The sequence below is a fragment of the Vigna umbellata genome, chromosome 6, assembly GCF_029865625.1.
Source record: "Vigna umbellata cultivar VRB3 chromosome 6, Vumbellata_1.0, whole genome shotgun sequence".
NCBI classification, from domain to species: domain Eukaryota; kingdom Viridiplantae; phylum Streptophyta; class Magnoliopsida; order Fabales; family Fabaceae; genus Vigna; species Vigna umbellata.
This window is the reverse complement of record NC_142170.1, coordinates 14,564,697-14,588,039: the sequence shown is the minus strand read 5'-3', so window position 1 is coordinate 14,588,039 and position 23,343 is coordinate 14,564,697. Positions and strand designations below refer to the sequence as shown.

The window sequence follows — 23,343 nt, the reverse complement described above, 5'->3', positions numbered from 1 at the left end:
GAAAAGCTCATCGTTTTTAGCTACGTAATTGTTTATTTTAAAATATACATATTTTTCTAAATAAATACTGGACAGTTTTCTTTTTACTTATTTTATATATTTTTCATAAAATAATTAAAAATTATTTACTATTTTATTTTTCCTCATTTTTTTATCTAGCCAACAAAAAATTAGACAGCTACGCTCAAATTATATTTTTAAAATAATAATTAGGTGATACACTTACATATAATTTAAGGATAAAATATCATAATTTGTTTTTAATTTTATAAAAAAAATATTAAATAAATGTAAAAAAAAAATTATGTGTCAAAAAAATTATTTTTTATATTTTTATTTTGAAGAAAACTTTATTTAAGATAAACTAAAAACTATGTTACCTAACGAACCAGAAGTTGATAGAATTTGACTGTCCGTAACTGAAGCAGTAACAGTTCTGCATGTAACCTAACATCTTGGTTCTGTCAATTCCTTCGCCACCTTCATTTATTTTCTTACGTCGCGACAGAGTTGTACTCTCACCACCTCATCACCATAACTCCTTCCCCAACACTTCTTGTCATTTTATTGTTTCGGAAAATTCGAAACAAATTAAAATGTTATTACATTACAGTATCATGTTACAGAATCAAAATTTACTGATACATATAAGGATGTCAGCATAAGTAGTTACACAAGTGATGTTTAGCCACTGTTACAATAATAATTAACATAGGATTATCTAACTTCAGTACACACGGTTGCTAATCTTTTAAGCTAACCTTACAATTATGCATTATACTTACAGTGGCCTATCTAAATTTGAATAATAGTGTGGGGCTAGCAAGCATCTTTGGACGCTTCTGGGGACCCTGTGTTGTCACTGAAGTGAAATCATAAAGATATTCAGTACCAAATACATGTTCATCGAAAAATGGAAAGTTCATCGATAAATATTACCACCACACTCAATAAATGTAATAAAGCTGATCATAGTTACCTCGTGGAGACAATGTTGACGAATAATAGTCTGGTTTACTATACTCACCAGAACCTCACATGATACTTTTGCCTGTGGGATAATCTTGTATTACATACAGCAGCATCACCAAATTCTAAGTAAAACTACGTGAATTAAATTGAAGTTTCTACGCACTAACTATACTGAAGTTGGAATGTGGAAGTTCTATAAAAAAATTGAATTTTGAACTCTTGAACGACCTTGATTATGAGTTGAAGAAAAATTGAAACGAGGAATGAAATTAGGTTACCTTGATGGGGAAATGAAAGAAGAAAAGGCCGAATTGGCCACCGGTGTGGCTAACTGTGTCAAACGGTACGATACCTTTGGCCACGTCTTCCATAAGCAGCACCAGCTCAGGCAGCACACTTATGCCGGCGAATTCCACGTCAGCATCCACGTGGGAAGACCCCCTCGCCCTCACGTGCACCTCCCTCGACCTCACGTGACCCAGCATCTTCCCTCTGTACGCCACTGCCACGTTTACCGCACCCAAGTCCATGAAGTACACGTCAGCGTTGCGCACCTGGAGCGTCAGCAGCATGGAGATGTCCACGGTGACGGGCGGCACAGGGTGTACCTTTATCCGGCGCAGCTTCAGCCCCACGATCTTCAGATCTGGATCCGACGGCCACAGAACGTAGAGCGTGCTCACGAGCAGCGCCATACTCAGCGCGCACGAGATAACACGACGCCGCGATAAAACGACGAGGTTTTGGTGGTTGTAAGGTTTGTGAAGGAGGAGAGCGTAAAAGGAAGCTTTTGAGATTCGCATGGTTTCTCTTTAAACACTGTGTCTGTGTAACGATGCGATTGCAGAAAATATGAAGAATGTGAATGGAACGCACGATTACCTTTTTGAATTAGGTGTGGTGTCTGGGAAATTGTGGCGCGCTTTCCTATTTTGTCTGCGAATGCTACCTTTTGTTGTGCTTCATCATTTTTCTTCTGCTTCAAGTACAAGTTAACTTGGATTTTCTGTTTTCACCATTTTTTACTATCCCTTCATCTCTTTGATTTTAGATTGGTAGATATTTTTCAGTTCAAAAAACTATCTAATTCAGAGTCAGTGCATATGATCCATAATATACAAATTTATCAACTATTTACTAAATTAAGCAGAATTAGTACAAATAAAAGCTATAAATGTATTTTATGGTCATGCTTAATTTTAAAATAACCTTGCCACTGTTTTTCTTAACGTGTAATTAATTTGACATTCATAGCAAGCAAAACCATGTTGAAGTTGCATTTTGAAGCATTCAGTTGAAAATATTGCTTTTGTGTCACTTAATGTTTTGGTATGGATTATTGAAGAGAATAAGAACAGCGGGAAAGTAGAATAACTGTGGTGTGGATTGTTGCTGACATTTAGATCACATTCAACAAACTGACAGTCAAAGCTAACCAAATCTACCAGTCAACTAGTCACAGGTTCTGTTCATGGCCAAGTTTCAAGTGAGAGATTTAGCTAGTACTCTCTTTTATCACAGAATTATCTTTTTCTGCAGCTTCTACAATTTCTTTCCCTTTCTTCAACCTACCTATGGCCAGACCAGGGAACAAGATCATTCAAGCCAAGCTGGTGGGTATGTCTTACCTTATTCTTAGTTTTATTTTTCTTCCTCATAATATTCAAATCATTATTTCAGAGTTCTACAACTTATTGCATGATCCTTGCAGTATCAAACATTTGTACTTGTCAGATATAACAATCAGATGAATAGATCGTTGTTAAATATGTAGCAGATAAGATTTTCTTAATGTAATCAGACCAAATTTTCAATCTGGTACATAGTATTTTAAAAAAGTACCATATTTATGTATCTACATCGTACGGACCATTCAATGTAGTATTCTTCTAACAGAGATTGATATGATATGCCCCTTTCTGTTTGTAGGTACTTCTCGGAGACATGGGAACTGGAAAGACCAGTTTAGCGTTGAGATTTGTAAAAGGCCAATTCTTTCCTAACCAGGTGAATTTGCTTCCATTTTTGTTGCATTTACTGAAATTTAAAAGATGATTTCTTCATTCACGCATCACTGTACCCTCGGCAAGGTAACAAAACAGTTTAGAAACCTTAATTGAAATTAATTTGGCACAGGAACCAACAATAGGAGCTGCGTTTTTCACCCAAATATTATCATTATCTGAAGCAACTGTGAAGTTTGATATATGGGACACAGCAGGACAGGAACGTTATCATAGTTTGGCTCCCATGTATTACCGTGGGGCAGCAGCAGCAATTGTTGTCTATGACATTTCAAGCGTTGTAAGTATTCAATTTACTAATTTTGAAAGCATTGCTATGATTTACTAGTGGATAACTGGAAGTTGTGCTGTGAAATGGCAATCCCAGAAACATTTGGCTTTAGTGTAATTTTGTTTGAAATTACTTCATAAACTGATATAAGCACACTTGTAATTGTAATACTCTGACCTAAAAGCTTTCTATATTCTGCACTATGCAGTGATAGACAGTGTAAACTGTTACAAGAACTTCTGTTTCCAAGCAAATGTAACTTGTAATTAAAAAAATATTCTCCTAATTTTCTCTTCTGAAAACTGCTTCAGTGGATGAGTTAAAAGATTAGAACTGACAACTCCTGCTCTGCATTAATTCTTGTAAACTTTAACAGTAGGTGTTATGTTACCTCACGTGGTTTCACTGCAATATGTTCTATTTGCTCTTGAATTTTTCCGGTTACCTTACCCTGAAATAGGATAATAATGGAATGATAGGTTGATACTGAACAGTACATTAATAATTGATACTTAGGAAGTTTTTCTATCATCAAAGTTCTATTTCTTTTAGTGCACTTGAATGAATCTTGAAACTTTTTGTCTGTTATGATCTTCTCTTCCAGGATACATTTGTTCGAGCAAAAAAATGGGTTCAGGAATTGCAAACACATGGTAATGCTTCAAATTCAGGAAATAAACAAATGCTACATATTTTCTCATTTTTCTTGTTGCTGCAGTTAAAGTTTTTTCTTAAAAGAGTAAAGAAGTTTGAAATAAAGCCACTGTTCTCAATCACTACTCTTATGTGTCTTTGGACATTAATCAATTAGATGTTTTCTACTTCTTTCATTAGATTTTCATTAATTCCAATGCCACTAATTGCTACAGTAAAACCTTAACTACTTCATGTAGGAAATCAGAAGGCAGTGATGGCATTAGTAGCAAACAAATCTGACTTGGAGCCAAAGAGAGAGGTTGAAGCTGAGGTAGTGTTGAGATCATCCTCGTACCCTGCTCTTTCCTTTTACTTGGAATAGAAAAGTCATGATAAATACATGGGAATATTCAGTTTTTATTTTTGTAAATCTCACCCAACCTTTTTTTTTCTTTTTTTCCACCTCTCCATTTGAAATGATGGAAGAGGAAGTTCATTTCTCTGCATTTGAAAGAAGGACCAGAGTTAGTACAACTGCAACAGTTCCCTCTTGGCTTGTGTTCTTACTTTGTGACTCGTTTGAGTAAATTAAACCATTGCAGGTAGGAGAGCAATTTGCTCAAGAGAATGGAATGTTCTACATGGAAACATCTGCTAAGACTGCAGAGAACATCAATGAGCTTTTCTATGAGATCGGTATTTTCTGAACATCCTCAAAAACGCTTTAGCCAATTAATTCAGTCATTTTCCTCAAATGGTTAGCTCTTGGTGTGGAGAGAAAGTGATTTGAAAATTTATGGACAAGATTGCAATGTCATTTTACTAATAAAACTTATCCACAAACTTTCACCTCCACACCAAATTGACCATAGGTGTCAGTTTAAGGAAATATTGCATGTGTATTGAGTTGTTGTTTCTATCTGATGAATTCAGCAAAAAGATTAGCTAGAGCTTTACCACCAAAGCCTACCGGAATGAATTTGAACAGCGTTGTACAAGATAGAGGGAGAAGTTATTATTGTTGCTCAGCATGATATTCTATGTAATCAAATCACAGAATGTGTCAAGGTACCTTTGACATCGTTCTTTTGTAATACTGACCACTTAATATTCCTTCCAAGTTGGGTGACTTTTTTCTTCTTCATATAAAGAAATCTCATGTGTTCAAATGATTGATTGCGTATTTGAATTCTAGGTCACACATCATCACTTGAAATATTATCTAAAGTAATTATCTGTAAATATTTGCATAGTTGATCATATCTTAAAGAGATCTGATTTTGAGTTTGAAAACATTAAATAGTTTTTAGTTTGGACCACAAAAATAGTATTGATGTTTATTAATTTTAGAATAAAAATAAATTCAAAATCAAACACTCGTCTAAATACACACTTATTTAAATGAATGTTTGGTTTAAAAAATTAAAAAGTGCTTTTTTTAAATTCTAACATAAAATATGAAACTAATAAAATAAAAATACTTTAAGAAGTTTCAACTTTAATTCCAGTATACACTAGCACACACTGTTCTTCCTTGTGATTGGGCCGAATGCCGAAAAACTAAGTTCTTGTGAAAAACTAAATTGATTCAATGATTATTACTGATGTTATCAACCATCATAAGTTAAATGAATTTTTTTACACCTTACAAAAAATTTTCACTATGGTCTTTCATTCTATGACAGGTATTTTGTAAAATTCACATTCTGAAATATTTATCCTAAAATTAAAGAGTGATCCAAATTTTGTTTTAAGAGTAAAAAAGTTAGATGAAGATTTTCTATTTCAAAATATTTAGCACTTTATTATATTAACTACATCTTGGTCTACTGCATGGGCCTATTTATTCAATTTCTTTTTCTTTATGTCATCTATCCAACTTCATGGACCGCCAAACCAACTTCTATTTTTTTCTAAGAACAAATAATTAAATTCTTCTTTACCTTATCACACACATAAAATCTATTAGACGGAATTCATTTAATGTTTAGCATACACAACAAGAATATTACAAAATAAAACGAATGCCATATCAAATCAAATATTACAAATGACTGTCATCAGTATATACGATCACATCTTCAGTTTTATGTAGGAAAAGACCTGTAAATGCTTTCAGCTAAAATGAGATAACAAAACGGTTACTTATTATTACAATAAAAATGACATGAGATTGATATTGATCAAGAGGTACAAGGCCACTGTATTATGGAATTGGATTTCATAAACTAATAATTTTTTTTGCCAGAAGCATGTTTATAAATGAAAATCATACATCTTCTATCAGTCAGTATCCACAGTATGTTGAAACGGATTGAGGAGATTGACATCAATTATTAAAGGGACATGAATCCATTCAAATATATTCTCTGCGATAATATAAAAATTCAAATACAGTTTATTTAACAATGTCACATGTAATCTGCAGGACTCATCCCCATCAAATCATATAGCACAAAGAAAAATATACTTTACCCTGAAAAAATAAGCGCAACCCATCTCATGATGAGCTCTGGCCGAGGTTCTGTGATATAGACCTTAATTCACTGTACATTTTGGAACATTCAAGAGAAAAATCCGACATAGCCCTAAAGAGCTCTGGCATGCGATTTTTGAGACTCCCCATAGTTTTTTGCCTCACTTGGTGGCATTGCCGTGCATAGGCTTCTTCCTCATCTTCTAATCTCTTCTTCACTTGTTCAACAGCAACCTGCCTCTCTGTAACAGCCTCATCAGGACCGTTACTGTCTTCTGCTGTTTCGGGATTGTACTCATCTGGTATTTTCTTTTGCATGTATTTGTTATACCAATCTTCAAATTGCCTTGTTTTGCGGGATAGCTCCTTTCGCGTATCCTCACATTTCCTCTTCAAAGCTATTTCTTCTTCTTGCTGGTGGAAAATAGTCTCTATCACAGCAACAAAGTTTCCTATAGCTGTCCTAGCAAGCTCGTCGGGAAGTTTTTCTAGACGGTCGTTCCATGCATGGAGAAGGCCTTGTATGGGCGCACTCCTAACCCTTGGAGGTGAAGAAACCTTTTCCTTTAAGCTGCTTTCAATAGGAATAAGATTTAATTTTAACCATGTGTTTAGGGATTTTATGTATCCCTTTTGATGGTTGACAAGCATTTCAAATTGTGAATGCCACTGTTGCACAACAAGCAGTAGCTGGTACGTTCGGTCATGATGGTGTTCGCTTGTTTGCTTAGTTGACTGCGAATTGTCCAACGTTCTCAGCAATTTCACAGTATCTGATTGCTTCTCATGGTACTCTAGCATTAATTTCCACATTTCAGCCATCCTACAGTCCAAAAAAGACATAAATAGTAGCAGAGAAGCTTATATGTGTTATATTATGCGTGAGGAAGAGTTTGCACACTCAATGATCCAGGCTAATGTATTACTAGATTATGGAAACAAAAAACTAAAGCTTCCCTGCAAGAAGCATGCAATAATCATTCATTAGTGCAAAAAATGATTATTGTCGACTCAGCAAGACGCATGCCAAAAATGTGAATTGTAAAAACAAAAAAGAGAAAACTTTCTCTAAGGTTAAAAGATTAGCCATCGATAAGTGCAAATAATAAATCCTACATTACAACTCACCCATCAACAAGCTGAACAAGTCTTGGATACAACTGTTCATCACGTAAACGGTTAATCTCAGAGACTGTTGAATCCAAGGATTGCATATCTACAATGTATCTTGTGTGCAAATGACTGACAACTGCTTTTGCTTTCTCTAATGCTTCAGAGTTGGTGCCTTTTTTCTTCAATTTATTAAGTGTGGCAACTTTTCTTTGGTACTCAAATTTCATCAGTTCACCAGCCTATAAATAATATCGACAAATTAAGAATTAGAACAAAAAACGTGTATATGGATATTTAACCCAGAACCAAGCAAAGATAAAACATAGGATGAGCAGAAAGAAAAATATAGATATTTAACAAATATACGCATAAATATACATTGACATGCTTAGAGCTTGTGACTATGAAAGAAAATTATTAAAATTCAGATAGGAAAATGCAAGTAAAACTCCCATCACATCACATTTGCCTCTTAATCAACTTACCTTAACTTCATCATAAAGTTTCTTCTCCCATGCTAACAACTTGTCCAAGATGGTGGCATGCGTCTCATGTTCATCTGAGTCAAAATCATCCTTCCCGTCATCCACATTAGGTATTCCCTTAAAGGATCGATTCCATGTAATAACTCGCATGACCCGTGCAGAGTGATCAATGTGCCCTGCAAAAACACAAACAAAAAACATTATAAATGCAATTCAATATGCAAAATACAAAAGAGGCATGTCATCATGACTTCATGATAAATTCTCCCCCCGCCCCGCTCTCATGACCATACTAGCCATTCCTATGGGTGGAATCTATCTAGTAATCCTCATTATCAAACCATTCCCCCCTAATAATCCTAAAGACTAGAAGTTAAAAGCTCGTAACTTCAAAACAAAATGTACCATATATAGAAGCGAAGTGACGGAGAATCAGGAGACGAGTATCACTACATACCTTTGTTATCTGCAAAATTGGAGTGATAGTGCAAACGTGTCGCTTCAAGCATCTTTGAAACATCGTGAGCAGCCTCAGAAGCCTTGAGAAAATTATCATCGAGATCAGCAAATATCTGCTGCAGATTCACAGAATGTTTCACAATCCTCTTCCCCTCCACAGAACTCGGCGTCTGCTTCAGCTTCACGCCCTTCCCCACCGGCGTCTCCATCATTTCATCGGGCACAGCGGCAGGCTCGGGCGCGGGTTCAGGCTCGGGCACAGGCTGAGGAACCTCAACATTTCTCACAGACGTGACAACCTCATCGTCAATTTCCTCCACCACCCTGTTGGGCTTTTCATCGAACACCTTCCTCTCTACTTCTTCGTGGACCTTACCGACGGCATCTTCTTCGGCAGCATTGAGGCTGGGCCCGGGAATGTTTTCAATGGAAGGGAAAAAGTACTCCCCCCAAGCACCACCCTGAGTGTCCTGAGCCATGGAGTGTTGATGATGAGTGACGTGATCACGAGGTTCAGGCTGTTTAGCAGGAGGAGGAGGCATAGGAGGACGAGGTTGTTGTTCTTCTTCTGACACTCTTTTATTACTATTCACTCTGTTGTTACTTCTTCTCTTCCTCAAGGACCCTTCGTTCTCCAACTCTTTATCTTCCTCGTCCTCCTCCTCGACGATTGTGCCAACGGGCTCGGGCCTGGGGCGGGGGTCGGGCTTGTTGATCTTCATCTCTGGCATGCTGATGGCCCGCTGGAGGGGCGGGGCGGGGGAGAAGTCCGGGAGAGGGGGCGGAGGGAGAGGAATCTCGAAGGGCTGAGGGTTTGGCAAGGACGCATTAGTGTCATTGGAGTGCAATTGAGGGTTCTGAACCTCGCCAGGGGCGAAGTCGCCGAGGGCGGCGCCGGTGTTCTTGAGGCAGGTGGCGTAGGAAGAGTGGGCGGCGGCGAAGGCGTTGCGGGAGGAGACGGCGTCCTTCATGAAGCGCTTGCGCTCCTTGCATCGCGCCACTGCTTCCTCGTTCTCGATCTTGGATTGGTTGCAACCCATCTTTGAATCCTTCGATTCCTCCTCTTCTTGCTCAGTCACCTCTTCGGATCATATCTCCTTCAGCAAGATTTAGATTTAGAATTAGGATTCCAAAGAGAAATTGCCACTTTTTCTGTAGAGAGAGAAACTGAATTTTACAGAGGAAAGAAAAGGAACAAAGAATGCGTCGAAGTGAGAATGTGTGCAGACAAAGTCGAATGAAAGAAGAAGGGTTTTGGAGGGTAAAGTTGACATTTCGCCTTTTATTTGTTTGAATACATTATACATACACACCCTGCAGATTAGTATTCTTAAACTAAACAATTGGGATTAGCGAACATTGAAAAAAATAATAGTATAATAATATTACCGAAAAAGAGTTTATCAAAAATTAAATTTATTTTTTCTAAAAAATTGGAAAAGTGGTGGTGCCTAGTGATGTAAGTGAAGGAAGCAGAATTAGGAAGTTTAATTTAAGTGTACTTTTGGGTTCTTAATGATGTGATATTGAACTAATAAGAACACCATCGTATAATTAAATAGGTATTAACTATGGAGCCCACTGCCATTGTCACTGTTCCTGCTTCTTGACTGAAGAAACAAGGAAAGCTCACAAATAAAACTATATACGTGTTTGTTTTAGTTGAATTCTGGATATATTGTTTTTTCCATTTTAATCTAATAAAAACTTTAAAAGTAATTAGTCCACAAAACCCTGCTTAAATGAAGAAGAAACTGTCCCTTTTACTTTATAAAAATTTATTGACTAGTTTTGGTCTGGACTTCACCGAAGAAAAGAATTCCCACCTCAAATTAAGAAGAGGCTGAGTGAATACTAGGAATAAAAAAATATTATGTTTGTGAATATTCGTGGATAAAATTTGTGATAATAGTTGGTATTTATATGAATATTTCAATATGTATTTATAAACGGATGAGTGTGAGTATTATACTATCTGTATTTACGGATATATGTTACTCATAAAAATAAAAATAAAAATTTAATTTATATTTTATTTAATTAAAATTAAAATTAATTTATATTTTATAAAATTAAATTTATATTTATATTTTATAAAATTAAATTTAATTAAAATTAAATTAAATTTAAATTTATATTATATTTTATATATTTTTTGTAACTTTATTTTAATAATTTATAAAAGTATATTTTTTTAATATTTATAGATATTTGTATATGGTGAAATATTTGTGAATATTTTTTAAACGGATAGTTGCGACCAGAAACTATTGGTGTCCGAGTCAATTGATTCTAATTTCAGTTGCATAAGATCATTAAAAAATAGTAAATTATTTCGTTGAATTTAATGTAATTTTCTTATTTATTAATTATGAACGTTAAGTTAATTACATAAGAAAAACATTTATTACAATTCACATGTAAATAATCTAATCACATTTTAAAAATTTAAACCCTCTTTTTACCTTTCAAGATTCAAATTTAAAATTATTAGTTAAACTACACCTTGCCATCTGAGTTGTGTTTGGTAGCAATAAGGACAACTAGATAAGCACTGACTCAGGCAATTGTGCTGAATAACTATTTAAATTATACCATTTTTTTGTTCTATTTTCATCTTTTATTTTAACAAAAATAAAAGTGTATCCCATTAATAATTTGTAGCCCACCCAACAAATTTTCACCAATTTTTCCCTATACTAACTTGATTTATATATCATTTGTTACCATTAGAGTGTCACACCAATTACCATCTGCTATTTAGTTTGCATGTGTTTTATTTTCCTTGCTATTTTAATTAAACTATTATTTGCTATACTTATAGAAAGTTTAAGATGCTTAAACTATGTTTATTATTGTCTGTATAAGTAATTAGATGTTAACTGTTGCAAAACAGCCATTTACAATCATTTAAAGGGAAACTTTTGGTTTCCTGCCTGAAAACTCACCTGCATTCGATCCGTTGTTTTCAAATATCCGCGTACAAACCTCTCACCCCCAACAATTATTCTAACAATGGCATATATGTTTTTTTCAAGAGGAATAAAAATTTGTAATTTTTAAATGTTATAAATGTTCGCAAGGCGTGATTTCCTATGCATTCCAACATGATTTTCAATAAATAAAAATAAACTTTCTTTAATATTTTTATTTTTGCCAAAAGCCTCTGCCCTTCAAAATTTTACCCAGGAGCAACTGAGGCTTCATGTTTGGATTTTAAGTACTTGATCTGCCAAATCTCAACATCACGTCCTCTATCATATTCTCCAATATACTGTGGAACTTGAGAGATGTCTATCCGCTTCCCAACAAAATTAGACGTGCTTACAGACTCAAAACTTTCAATTTCTGCAATAAATTATATACATCAAGCATTGCATATAATGAACAATTATGTGACAATATTTTGGAACGATGATTGGGTGAAACTAATGCAAACTAATATGTGTATGTGCTTACCATCCTCATCCCTAAGATAGCTTCGAAAATGTGAATATCCATTTGCAACAACATCAAGGTCTGAAAGAGAGAAGTTGTAGCGCTTTTCCAGCGCCATGTATAACACCTACAAATAAATGAGGTCAAATAACTAATATTGAATACATGATAGCATTGAAGGGGAGCTCAAACAGATCATGATTGCAACATTCATACTCCACACTCTCCCGAGTAACTATTGCCCCCGCCACTTCCCCTCTTTCTTTCTTCTATTCCGTTAACATTATACCTTCGCTGAACCCCTTGACATTAATCTCTCTAAGGTACTGAAAAATGCATCAGTCAGCTCATCACTATAAATAACATCAGCAGCCACCACCAAAGAAGCATTCTGTACTTCTTCAATTTCTTTAGAAGTCCAAGAATACCTGGGTGATGCATAAAGTGATTATGATGCACACATGATATAAAACTTTAATAAAAAGTATAAAGCACTAGTTATCTATGAAGCACGGACACATTGATACTTATAAATTTCTATAATGTAGGCATGGCAACTCTGGATATATGTGTGTGTGTGTATTGAACAGCATTATGAATTATTTACAGTAGCAATAAAGCTTTATAAAAATATGGACACGTTGTTAAAAAGACATCTCTAACTCATGTTCATCTAAAGATAAATTTAAATAAAGAAGGGAAAACTCAAAACTCACCGTAAAGAGAAAATATAAATGTGAAATAAACTTTTTGTTTGTTTAATGGAGAAATAGAAACTTACACAATAAGTTTCTGACTTTTCAACTTCAAAAAAGTCACTGTCGTTCTCATTAATGTGTTGGAACAGTAAAAAGTGCTTTTAAATTTCACGCTTCAATGGAGTGTCTCGTACATGTAGGGTATTCTATATGGTGTTGGTGCTTCATAGGTAGCTATTGGTCGTGCATAAACAATGGCTTTCAGTAGTTAGAGAGTCAAATTCAAACCCAGAAACAAAAACAAAAGCAATTATTTATTAGAGACTATCCGTCAAAATAATTAACTATACTTTTGAGCGCCAGGAGCCTCTTCTATTTTTGCTTTTGGAGGCCAGCTATTAAACCAATCAAGTTCGCGTACATGAATTTTGGTTTGATAATTCAATAATCCAAAATTAAGCTGAACATTTTTTGCACAGTTGTCAAGTATTTCAGTCCCATAGTCTGAAATAATAATAAGCATAAGATGTCAATTAAAACCGTCAACCTTAAATGAAACAAAAATTTAAAAGAACTAAACAACCCCGGATAATAGTTACTACTATTAATGATGGAAACTGATCCACGTAATTTTCTATATGTAATATTTATGCAATATAATGCCCATTTCTAAACAAGAATATAAATTTTCACCATGATAATTCATAGGAGCTGAATATACTCAAATGAAAGAAGGTACATACCTGTTAGGAACACTGTATTCGCAACACGTGCTAGTAATAAACCCACCAAGCCTGCTTGAAAACTTGAAATCAAAAACATATATTTATAATAACATGATGTCATTTCAAATTTTCAGATTTGATTATTCCTCTTCATAGATCATCAAATTAGTCCTTAGGAGTGTCTCAAAGGGTTTTATAGAATAATCAGCAGTTGGATAACAAAAACACATTCATTGCTTTACTTTTTGCAACGATAACAGCAACTGTTTCTATGTAATCCAGTTTATATTTGCTTCTCTAACTTATGGGAGCTTTTCAATTGTAACATCATGCTGTTAAGACTTTTCAATGGCAAGAATAACAAGCTCTGTTAAGTTTAATATTGGCGTGTATGGAGAAGTTAGATGAGATAAATTTTTAAAAAAACTTATGGTGAATAGGAAGATTTTTTCTCATGCAAGTTTGAGTCATTCTAAATTCTTGTTTCATTTTATCTTCTTCTCATATTACTCTTCGTGAGAAGTTCATTCAAACTAGCTCTAAAAGTCCCAGCAAACGTATTTCTGTGCTGAAGAATTATTATTATGCTAGCCCCACCATATAACCTTTGCCTCCTATTCGTGGGGTTAACATGCAACTCATCCAATGACAGAGAAAAGTGTTAAAAGAAGAGTCTTGAAGAGTATGTTGTTAGCATTTCTCACTTCATAACAAAGCTGTAGCTAATTATTATAAGTCAGAAATGAAGACTGAGGAATCCGGCAGTACATTTCAGTAAACCATCAGTCTTCGGTTTCAACATGTTACAAAGCTTTTCTGACTTGTCTTAGTCAAAAAGAAGGAACTGATAGGAAAAGGCAAGGAGAAATAACAAACCAGTTCCAGCGCCTAGTTCTAATGCAATAACTCCCTGAAGTTCAGAGGAGCATGACTCTTTATGCAATATAAAATCTGACAATACTAGTTCCGCTTTCCAAACCTGAAGGGAATTTGGGGCAAAATAGTAAAAATTAATAATAACAAAATCAAAGAAATGCAAGAATAGAATTGAAAACGAATCAGAATTACCTGCAGGCCAACATTTGGAATTGTCGATGTGATGTTGTGCTGGATTCTGACACTAAAGCTATTACATGAAAATGGGGTATATGCTTTACCAAAAAAAATATTAAATAAATGTCCATGATAACAAACATAGAAAAAGTGAAGGATGAGATGAAATTGAGAGGAAAGAAAAAAAGAAGTTACTGGAGCGTCGCCGAGGGAGAAGAAGGTCACCATCTTGATCTAACTGAAGCTTGTTAGCGTGTAAAGGATTGTGCTGCGAAGGATGAAGGTGTGTGGTGCGAGAAACATCTAATGGAACAATCAGAAAAGTGTAAGAATGATACAAGAGTGATGAATTGAAGGAAAAGAAGAAGAAGGGTTAGGTTACCGGAAAATGAAATGGTGAAAAGGGAAATATAGGATCCGGTGAAATCGGGTGGGCAACCCAGGTGGACCTCGCTCATCACTTCCTCGCCACCCTTCTTTTCCACTTCCGATTCCATTACCCTACCTCCTGCTTCAACCTACGACGTCGTTTGATGCTGTCACGACGGAATCTTGTTTTCAAAAAATTTCAGGATTTCCTGTTTATTTCTTCATATCTCTCAAACGTATATGTAAAAAATTAAATCCGAATTTTTCTCAATTTCTCTTTCAACTTTTATCATCAAATTAACTTTATAACTCCATCATTATGTTATATACGAGTCATAATTAAATCTTAAATAAATCAATTACATACTAATTTTCAATAATGTTGTACAAAAAAAATTATAATTATTTTTAGTCTTCTTTTTTAATTAAATTACTTTATTTTTTTTATCAAATTTATATTATTTGATAAATAATTCAATTCACAACAACATAATCTTTTTCATAATCAATTCACTTAAAGATAAACATCACAAATGTCGAATAACTAAGAGATCTTTAATATCATCAAATGTTTTTTATTTCTCCACGCAGTCTTTTAAAAATCATTCTCACAAGATTATTCTTTTTTTTTTGTAAGATTGTATTATTTTAGTGATAAACTCTTACTTTTCTGCGTTTTAACAAATGATATTACAATAGATTTGAATACAATTTTATAATTCAAAAGTACATATATAAGTAAAATTAATTACTTTCACTTGAATTGATAACAGTAATTAAGTTAATTTCATGATTTTTGTCTTCACATAATAAAAAAGTGTTTTTTTCTAAAATACCTTAAGTTATATTCTCTAGAAAAAATGTTTATATTTAAAGACAAAAATATTTTAAAATAATCATACAAAACAATATTGAGATTATCGAATTTACTTATTGATATTATTATTTATTTTAAAATTTTAAAGAAATAATGTATAAACAATGAAACATCAACTAAGAAATTAAAATTTTATAAAATAAGGAATCATATAAGTATGTTTAATAAATCATTTTATATTTATTTTATTAACTTGGCAATTAGTTCATCCAATAAATAAAGTTGTGATAAAAGATAACAAAATTAGCTTTTTATCTTCATTATCTTATCGGCAAGCTTTGCAGAAACGAGCACCTACGATTGTAGTTGATATTCTGATTTCAATCTTGAAAAGATCCATACACAAATAGAAAGAACTGTCTCTCATGTCTGTATATGGCTACTAAATATTGGATTAGCCTAAGAATGATGAAACAACAAAAAGAAGGAAATAAAATAAAAAATGTGATGCTTGTTAAGCTGGTTGGGTTGTGTTCCTGAGAGCGGCAAGACGAGACGACAGGTCATCATAATCAGGCAGACTAGGATGCACATGCCCCGCTGTCCCCAACATTTGTGGTACTAAGGAAGTAGCTCTTCCATGAACTTTTAATGTTTCCGTCGAATTTGCGTCTTCAGAAGGAAGAGATATTCCTCTCACAAGGGGTACACTTGATTTTTGTTTCCTATGTCCCTTGTCGTATTCTACTCGTTGCATAGGATAAGCTTTTGGATATACTGCTTTTGCTATGCCTGATCCATAAGGAGATTCTTTCTTACTGTAATGCATCAAGAGCCCGTCCATTACCTTTTCTTCATAATCCGTTGAGTCTACCACTTTGTCAGTGCCCCCAGTTTTAGAATCTGAAACACTGTTTTCGTAAAGTGGTGGCTTGAGAGGTCTCCGCCTGACTGATTTCGGTATTTGCTTTTCCGGAACAACTGGTTTATTCAATTTTTCTTTGACGTAAGGAGGTGGGACGAGTTTGTAGGAAAATGAAGATGGCTGCTTAATTGTTTCATTATCTGATACGCTTCCTAATGAACTTGAACAAGCGTTTCGCCCATCCAAGGATGAATTGTCAGAGGTTGTTTCACAGTCCGTGCTGCTTTGCACCCCCCAATACGGATCGCTGATATCCTTCCTTCTTTGTGATAGGATGTCTTTTTCATTTCCTTTTGATGTATGCCAGTTTCTTTCATGTCTCTGTTTGTCAGCGGTACCTAGGTTGTCTATTTTGGGGACAGCGATATCATTGTTCATGCGATCACCATGATCGTTTAGAGGATCGTATTTAGTCTTATCCTGCAACAAGCAGAATGTTTCTGAATAAGTCATCACTAATCAGCAGTATAAGAAATTGTGTTGAGGACACAACTTTTCTATATTGGTGACTAAAAACATTATTCGTATTTTTCCTGAAACAGATGCTAAGATAGAAATAATGAATGATGAGGAAAACTTACTTCAAGTAACAGAGGCGGTGAGTGAAGCCTCTGCTCCAAAGCCTTGCTATCCCATTCTGTGGAGAACTCTCGCGCTAAATCATGCAACAGTTGGATCTTCATTTCTTTCGAAGGAGGAGCTTGCCTCAGTTTGTCAACAAACTAAAGATAAGGAATTATTCAAGTAAGAGGTGGAAAGAAAGATGTCACCACGAAAATAGTTTACGAACTATTAGGGTGGTCCCATTGGTTACCTCTTGACTTATGTAAGGTTCAAGAGTATTCCCAAATTTTGGGGTGAACAACGTTCTGAGCTCGCGTAGTTCCGGCAGATCAGAAAACCTTGCTGCTGCATATATCAATGACTGTATAGCTTCTTTACATTCATCAGGACAATCCCTGTAAAACAAGATTAAAATATTGTCATGAATAATTTGAGCCAATGCCTTGAAGAGAATAAAATATAAACAGTGACTGAGATATGGACATCCCAGTTACATCAAAAGGAAAGCAAGAGTGAATGAAGACCAAAAAGAAAAGAATCTTTTATTGCATACATAGAAAATAATATATACCTCTGCTTACAAAGGTCTCGAACATGACTCGACACGCAATTAGCAAACTTTCCAACGAGTTCATAGCAAAACGACATATTTTGCTCCACGAGAAGCCCCTCAGCCTGCTTTGAGGGTATAAAGTGTTAACAACCAAGCTGACTAATAAATACAACACATACTCAGTTGCTACACATGGTGTACACAACATATCACAATATACAGCAAAATTGAAACAAACTAATGCAAATTTTGTGAGATAATATTATATACAAAAATTATATTTTGAAACAGATTTTTTAAATTTATTTGATACTATTTTTTAAAAAAATCATTATTTTATGATTATTTTATTCTTTTAATATATATTAAATAAATGAAAATGTGTATCACCATTTTTCTACTATGTAACAAATAAACTGAGACGATAATAAATAGCCTAAATACATAAATTATATAACAAATAAAACTGAGACGGTAATAAATAGCCTAAATACATAAAAAAAAAAAAGGTGTAGTCAGATCTAATTAAAATTTTCCTTGACCCAATCACAAAACTCGTTGAAGGAAATACCCCTCAACCTGGATTGTTTTTCAATAGTCTATATCATACGTATTTCTTTCAATATTTGTCAATCAGCAGAATAAGTACTTATTGCGCACTTGTGTATGAAAAAATGGAGATGAGAGTGAGCACTGTAATGAAGAGTGAAGGGAAAATTACCCTTCCATATGCATTGTAATCAAGGGCATTCCTAAGAAGGTCGACGATGTCTTTCTTAAGAAATTTCTCCACCGCTTTCCTTTTCTTCCCTATCGTCTCCAACCTCGTATTTATTAACTTCAACCGTGATTTGCTGTTCCAAATTTAATTCCATTGATATTATTCTAAAAATATTCCAAAACCAGTAAAAGACAAAAAGAAATGAAAGGAGAGAAGCAGACAAGAATCATTACCACTTTGAATAGAATTTCGGTTTGAACAATGCATCCAACATATTCACTCCTGATTATCCGGATATATCGAGCTGAGGAAAAATGAAAACAGGTTCGAAACGGTTCAGACGAAGAACAATGGTCTGAAATATCAGAGGAAGAAGCAGAAACGGTAATGCAGAGATTCTCGTGAGGAATGTAAGAAAAAACAAACGAAAAAAGAGAAAAGAAGAAGACCTATTAGTTTCTTGATGAGCAAGAAAGAGTGTCCGAGAAAAGCGTGAAAAAAGGAAGCAATGAAAACGTTTGCGAAATGGATAACGAGAAACAGAGGAAATGGTGCGGTGCAGCGGCTGGATTTGAGAAAGAGAGAGAGAGAAAAGTCTACGAATTCGCAGCGAGAAGCGGCAGATGAAACGAGAGAAAAGAGAGAGAGAGGGTGTGATGTTGGAGTTGGAGAGCACGTTTATGCCACCTATGGGACTGTTATTTCCACCAGCAAAAAAGATAAAGATAAAAAGGTTAAGAAGATATATTTATTAAATACAAAAAAAAATATCTTAAAATGCTATTTGCATTGCAAAATTTTATCTTAAAATATTTAATAATCAGCAGCTTAATTTTTAATATAAGTTCGGGGATTCACTATATATATAAAAAATAAATTATACTGTACCTTTTTATTATTGGATTATTCTTTTAAAAAATGTATGATTTAATTTGTACCGTCTAAGATTGTAGACTCCATGCGACGAATCTTGCAGCAGACAGTCAAAAGCTGGACAGAGTTTATTCGTCAATTTTTTTAAATGAAAAAAACAATAAAATTGCGAAATTTGACAATTGGCAGTTGAGTGAAAAGTTTACTTGCTGGCAAACGAAAAAGTTAGGAACTAACTATAAATAAATAAGGATCGAGTTATTTAATATCCCGATCGCTTTATAATATTCACTTTATTATTTTATAAAAGACTTGATCGTATTTTAAATTTTTTAGATATCGTATGTAGGAAGAATATCGCAGTGAGCCTAATTTTATGGTAATATATTTTTTTAGATTTTAATTGCGTTGGCTAATTTTTCAATGACATTTTCTATACCTAAAAATTCAATTGTGATAAAGAAAATCGAAAATTAAAATTTTATAAGATATATCATAAGATAATATTTTATCGGTTTAATGTTTCAATAGATCCATATTTTCACTCAGAATTTTAAATAAGTTTCTTTTTTTTTCGGCATCTCAATTGAGTTTTTATTTTTGTAAAATTGAATCAAATAGGACCTTTCCGTCAAATTGAAATGACGCCGTTGAACCTCCACTGCAGTGAAATGTCTTAACGGCGTCATTTCAATTTGACCGAAACGTCCTATTTGATTTAATTTTACAAAAATAAGGATTCAATTAAGATGGCGAAAAAGAAAAGGACCTATTTAAAATTCTGAGTGAAAATAGAGATTCATTGAGACATTAAACCTATTTTATTTAATGGGAGTTTGTTAGGTGGAGCCAGCTGGCATTTTATCTTTGCTTAATGGTTTTTATGATAAGTATTGACCATGTTGATTTTATTAGAAATAATTAAAACAGTGCCTGTCGAGGGTACGAGGTATCGTATATTGTTACATTCATTGAATCAAAAACTGATTCAGGTTTTTTGGTCGTGGATGAAAGAGGAAGAAGAAGGAAAAGCAAAGGATAAAGAGGCTTTGGTGAGTAATTTGCGTGTGCTCCTGGGCAAGTAAAGTTGAGTGGTGACTCGCTCAATTCAACTGAACACTGCTAACGCAGCTGTGACTGTTGGTGCAGATCTTGTTCCCTCGAATCTTCTTTATTCCTTGCTAAACCATGCGCTGCATTCTTTGTTTTGTTTTTACGTCACTGTCATCTGTCATTTCTCATGTTTCAACCGTGACCCCTTTGTCAGTCTTGTGTTGCAATATACAAAATTGATGTTTATTTTTAATTGAATAGATTCTCTAAAAACTAGTTTTTTTTTTTTTTTTCTGAAAGAGAGTGCGATAAAAGAGATGGGTTAAGTTGGTTATGTGTGGGATCGGTTTATAAGGGAAAGCAGAAGAAAATCATAAATGATGAGTTCTGATTCTGATGCTTTTGGCCGAAAACAACGCTCGTTTCGTCCCAGAAAAAAGAGGCAGTGAGGTTCAACCACTTCTTTTACAAAAGTTTTTCTTTTAGGGTAATTATTCTTGCAATGTTTTCAAATCTAAAACCAAATGAGGTTAAATGATCTAGACCGTGGTAACATTAATTATCATATGTTCGATTGAAGGGAATTCACTGTTTACAGTGATTTGCGAGCGACGATGGAAAGAGCGAACATGTTTGTTTGTAGCGATTGTCGAAGACAAAAAATGATGGATTTGCGAGATGGCACGGTTTGATCGATCTTCGCTTTACGGAGATGATTTGAGCGGATTGTTACTACATTTACACATTTGCCCTGAGTCATTTCCATAATACCCAGGGAGATGCACGGTCAAAGGCCATGCGAGTACACGTTATTAACTTTGACACAGGGATGGCTGGCGAACGCGTAACCTGTTACGCGATATATATTTTTCAGTTTCTTTTATAATTATTTTAATATTATAATTTAAAAATATGTACATCTTAATAAAATTAGGTATATTATATTTTCTAATTTATTAAAAATAAGTTGATTATTTAATTTTTATAATTTTTAAACATTAATTTTATAAATTATTCATAATTTTTTTTCTTTATAAACATTTTTACAATTAAATATAACATTTTATATTACTTTTATAACTAGGGGCATTTTGGTAATCTTTAATTTCTACCAATTAAACTAATTTTTAAAATCTATCACATCAATCAAATCCTACACTAATTTTCACAAACTTTCCTTCTAAATCCATTCTCAATTACCCACAAATCCACTCAATATAGACGACATTTTTGGTTGATTATTGTGGTCGAGTTCCTCTTAATTAATTATCAAGAGTTTTTTTACTGGAGTTTCTCTTGACCGTTTGTTCCTAGTTCAAACTCTTCTAAACTAAACTTTTTTTCATTGAACTCTTTTAATCAATAATTTTGGATTGACTTCTTTTACATGACATGGGTGACCGATTATCCTAATTAAATGATATGACCGACTAGTTGAAAAATGATCAAACTAACGATAATAATAACAAATCAATCCATTAATATCAATTAAAGTATGTTTAAGTTGTGATTAAAACACACCTTGGATGTTAAGAAAACTTTTAGCGGTTAGGAGTTACACTTTACGTGAATACAATGTTATAGCATAAAAGCAAGGTTTAGTTAGAAGTCATGCCTTTATCAAATATATCCATTGCATAACATCTTTTATCAAATATTATATTCTTCGATAACTTTATTGAATGACTTCTTTGTTAAATAGATTATGTATCCCTAATTTTATATCAATATAACTTTATTGGAAGTTTGGTTTTTATATACGTGTCCCTTTCAGACAAGAGATAAGGTATACTTATTATTACTGTGAGTGATGAGTGATATATTTCTTCAGGTGCATTATTAACCAACGTAAAATATTTTTTTTTACTCATTACATTGACAACGTTTATACTGTTTTTCAAATGTAATTGGTGGAAATCTCATGTTTCAGTGATGTGATGTGGAAATTATATGTTGGATGAACAAAAAATAATCAATATTATATTATAAGGTGGTGAAAATTCAAAAATGCCTCTAAGTAAAAATAAACAAATTAAACATCTTATAAAAAAACCCATAATTCTTTATCTCAAGATTTTTAGACTGAAAATCATATTAGATCTTCTAAGGGAACTTAGGTTTTATTAATGAATCTTCCCCCTTCTAAACCTTCTTTATTTGTAATATTAAAACTATAGTTATATTTTCGTATTATAAAATTATCTCACATTATTCCAACTTCATACGTAATGATTTAAAATGTTAATTGTATATTTAATATAAAACTAAGATAACAAACCGGTGGGAAATATATCAAAATATTTCTATTTAAGTTTCCATTTTTGGTATTTTCGTCCTTACACAATACCTGATATCAAATAATGTTACTTTAATTACTTTTCCCTCTCCACCATTGATTGTTTGCTTTTAGCCTTGCCTTGTGCAACTCTATGAAACTAAAAACATGTTTTAATACTATAAACATTAACTTATTTTTCAACTCTAGTATAGCACAATAATTGCTACCTACTTATTATGTAGAATAATATTCCTATTATGAATCATATTATAGTATTATGTACGGTGAATATTAATTAATGTTTTATTATTAAAGATTTGTATTTCTATTAAGACATAATCACATCTCAAATCCCTCGTATTTATAATTAACTCTGTATTAAATTTTGTTGTATATTGAATATTAAAAAAAAATTAATTGAGTTTTTATAATTTAATTTTTTTTCATAAACTATGTGATGACTGTTATTTTTTTCCGTTATTTTATTTATTTGTTTTTGTATATTAAGAAATGAGTTTATGTTGTTAATATAAAATGATATCCTAATTAATGTAAAGTAACAAATGTCTTTTATTTCTTTCATTAAAAATATGTTAGATAATGAGATCATCATATTATCATCTATAAGGAACAAAATATTGTCTCTATCACCATAATTCGTAGGACTCTTCATCCTGTTTTCCACTCATAACTATTGATAAGATTGTTTACTATGTCTTCTAATAACTTTCACAACATCATTTAGGATTATCAAGAAATTGTTTCCATCACCACCATTGATGAAATTATTCTTATGATCTGATTAAAATTGAGAAATAATCTTTATTATTAGACATGTGA

The 23,343-nt window shown here is 33.3% G+C and overlaps 5 protein-coding genes across 8 annotated transcripts; 1 reads left to right on the top strand and 4 right to left on the bottom strand.

The window, feature by feature from the left end:
- Positions 1-620: 620 nt before the first annotated feature.
- Positions 621-1,775, bottom strand: LOC124828603 (uncharacterized). The gene is made up of 3 exons (XM_047301953.2): positions 1,251-1,775; positions 980-1,051; positions 621-862 (listed from the first exon to the last, which is right to left on the bottom strand). The coding sequence occupies exons 1-3, from the start codon at positions 1,773-1,775 to the stop codon at positions 860-862; spliced, it is 600 nt and encodes a 199-aa protein (XP_047157909.1). The 3' UTR covers positions 621-859.
- Positions 1,729-5,165, top strand: LOC124828602 (ras-related protein RABF2b-like). Of its 4 annotated transcripts, none has more exons than XM_047301952.2 (9): positions 1,729-1,867; positions 2,318-2,434; positions 2,512-2,585; positions 2,902-2,979; positions 3,109-3,276; positions 3,872-3,920; positions 4,161-4,234; positions 4,506-4,599; positions 4,837-5,165. In XM_047301952.2, the coding sequence occupies exons 3-9, from the start codon at positions 2,547-2,549 to the stop codon at positions 4,935-4,937; spliced, it is 603 nt and encodes a 200-aa protein (XP_047157908.1). In that variant the 5' UTR covers positions 1,729-1,867; positions 2,318-2,434; positions 2,512-2,546; the 3' UTR covers positions 4,938-5,165. The 4 variants fall into 4 exon arrangements, with proteins under 4 accessions (XP_047157908.1, XP_087949535.1, XP_087949534.1 ...); XM_088093409.1 differs by having other exon boundaries at positions 2,512-2,589; XM_088093408.1 differs by lacking the exons at positions 1,729-1,867; positions 2,318-2,434 and having other exon boundaries at positions 2,441-2,585.
- Positions 5,166-6,254: 1,089 nt separating this feature from the next.
- Positions 6,255-9,662, bottom strand: LOC124828600 (kinesin-like protein). The gene is made up of 4 exons (XM_047301950.2): positions 8,435-9,662; positions 7,978-8,153; positions 7,508-7,731; positions 6,255-7,202 (listed from the first exon to the last, which is right to left on the bottom strand). The coding sequence occupies exons 1-4, from the start codon at positions 9,474-9,476 to the stop codon at positions 6,404-6,406; spliced, it is 2,241 nt and encodes a 746-aa protein (XP_047157906.1). The 5' UTR covers positions 9,477-9,662; the 3' UTR covers positions 6,255-6,403.
- A 1,765-nt stretch (positions 9,663-11,427) lies between these two features.
- On the bottom strand, positions 11,428-14,970 carry LOC124828601 (Putative methyltransferase family protein). Its single transcript, XM_047301951.2, has 9 exons — positions 14,733-14,970; positions 14,546-14,653; positions 14,366-14,448; positions 14,174-14,276; positions 13,316-13,366; positions 12,923-13,076; positions 12,164-12,302; positions 11,896-12,001; positions 11,428-11,784 (listed from the first exon to the last, which is right to left on the bottom strand). The coding sequence occupies exons 1-9, from the start codon at positions 14,845-14,847 to the stop codon at positions 11,618-11,620; spliced, it is 1,026 nt and encodes a 341-aa protein (XP_047157907.2). The 5' UTR covers positions 14,848-14,970; the 3' UTR covers positions 11,428-11,617.
- A 975-nt stretch (positions 14,971-15,945) lies between these two features.
- On the bottom strand, positions 15,946-18,958 carry LOC124828604 (uncharacterized). The gene is made up of 7 exons (XM_047301955.2): positions 18,749-18,958; positions 18,533-18,603; positions 18,300-18,432; positions 17,597-17,700; positions 17,276-17,420; positions 17,043-17,183; positions 15,946-16,881 (listed from the first exon to the last, which is right to left on the bottom strand). Exons 2-7 carry the CDS (start codon positions 18,571-18,573, stop codon positions 16,051-16,053), a joined length of 1,395 nt encoding a protein of 464 aa, XP_047157911.1. The 5' UTR covers positions 18,574-18,603; positions 18,749-18,958; the 3' UTR covers positions 15,946-16,050.
- Between the last annotated feature and the right edge of the window lie 4,385 nt (positions 18,959-23,343).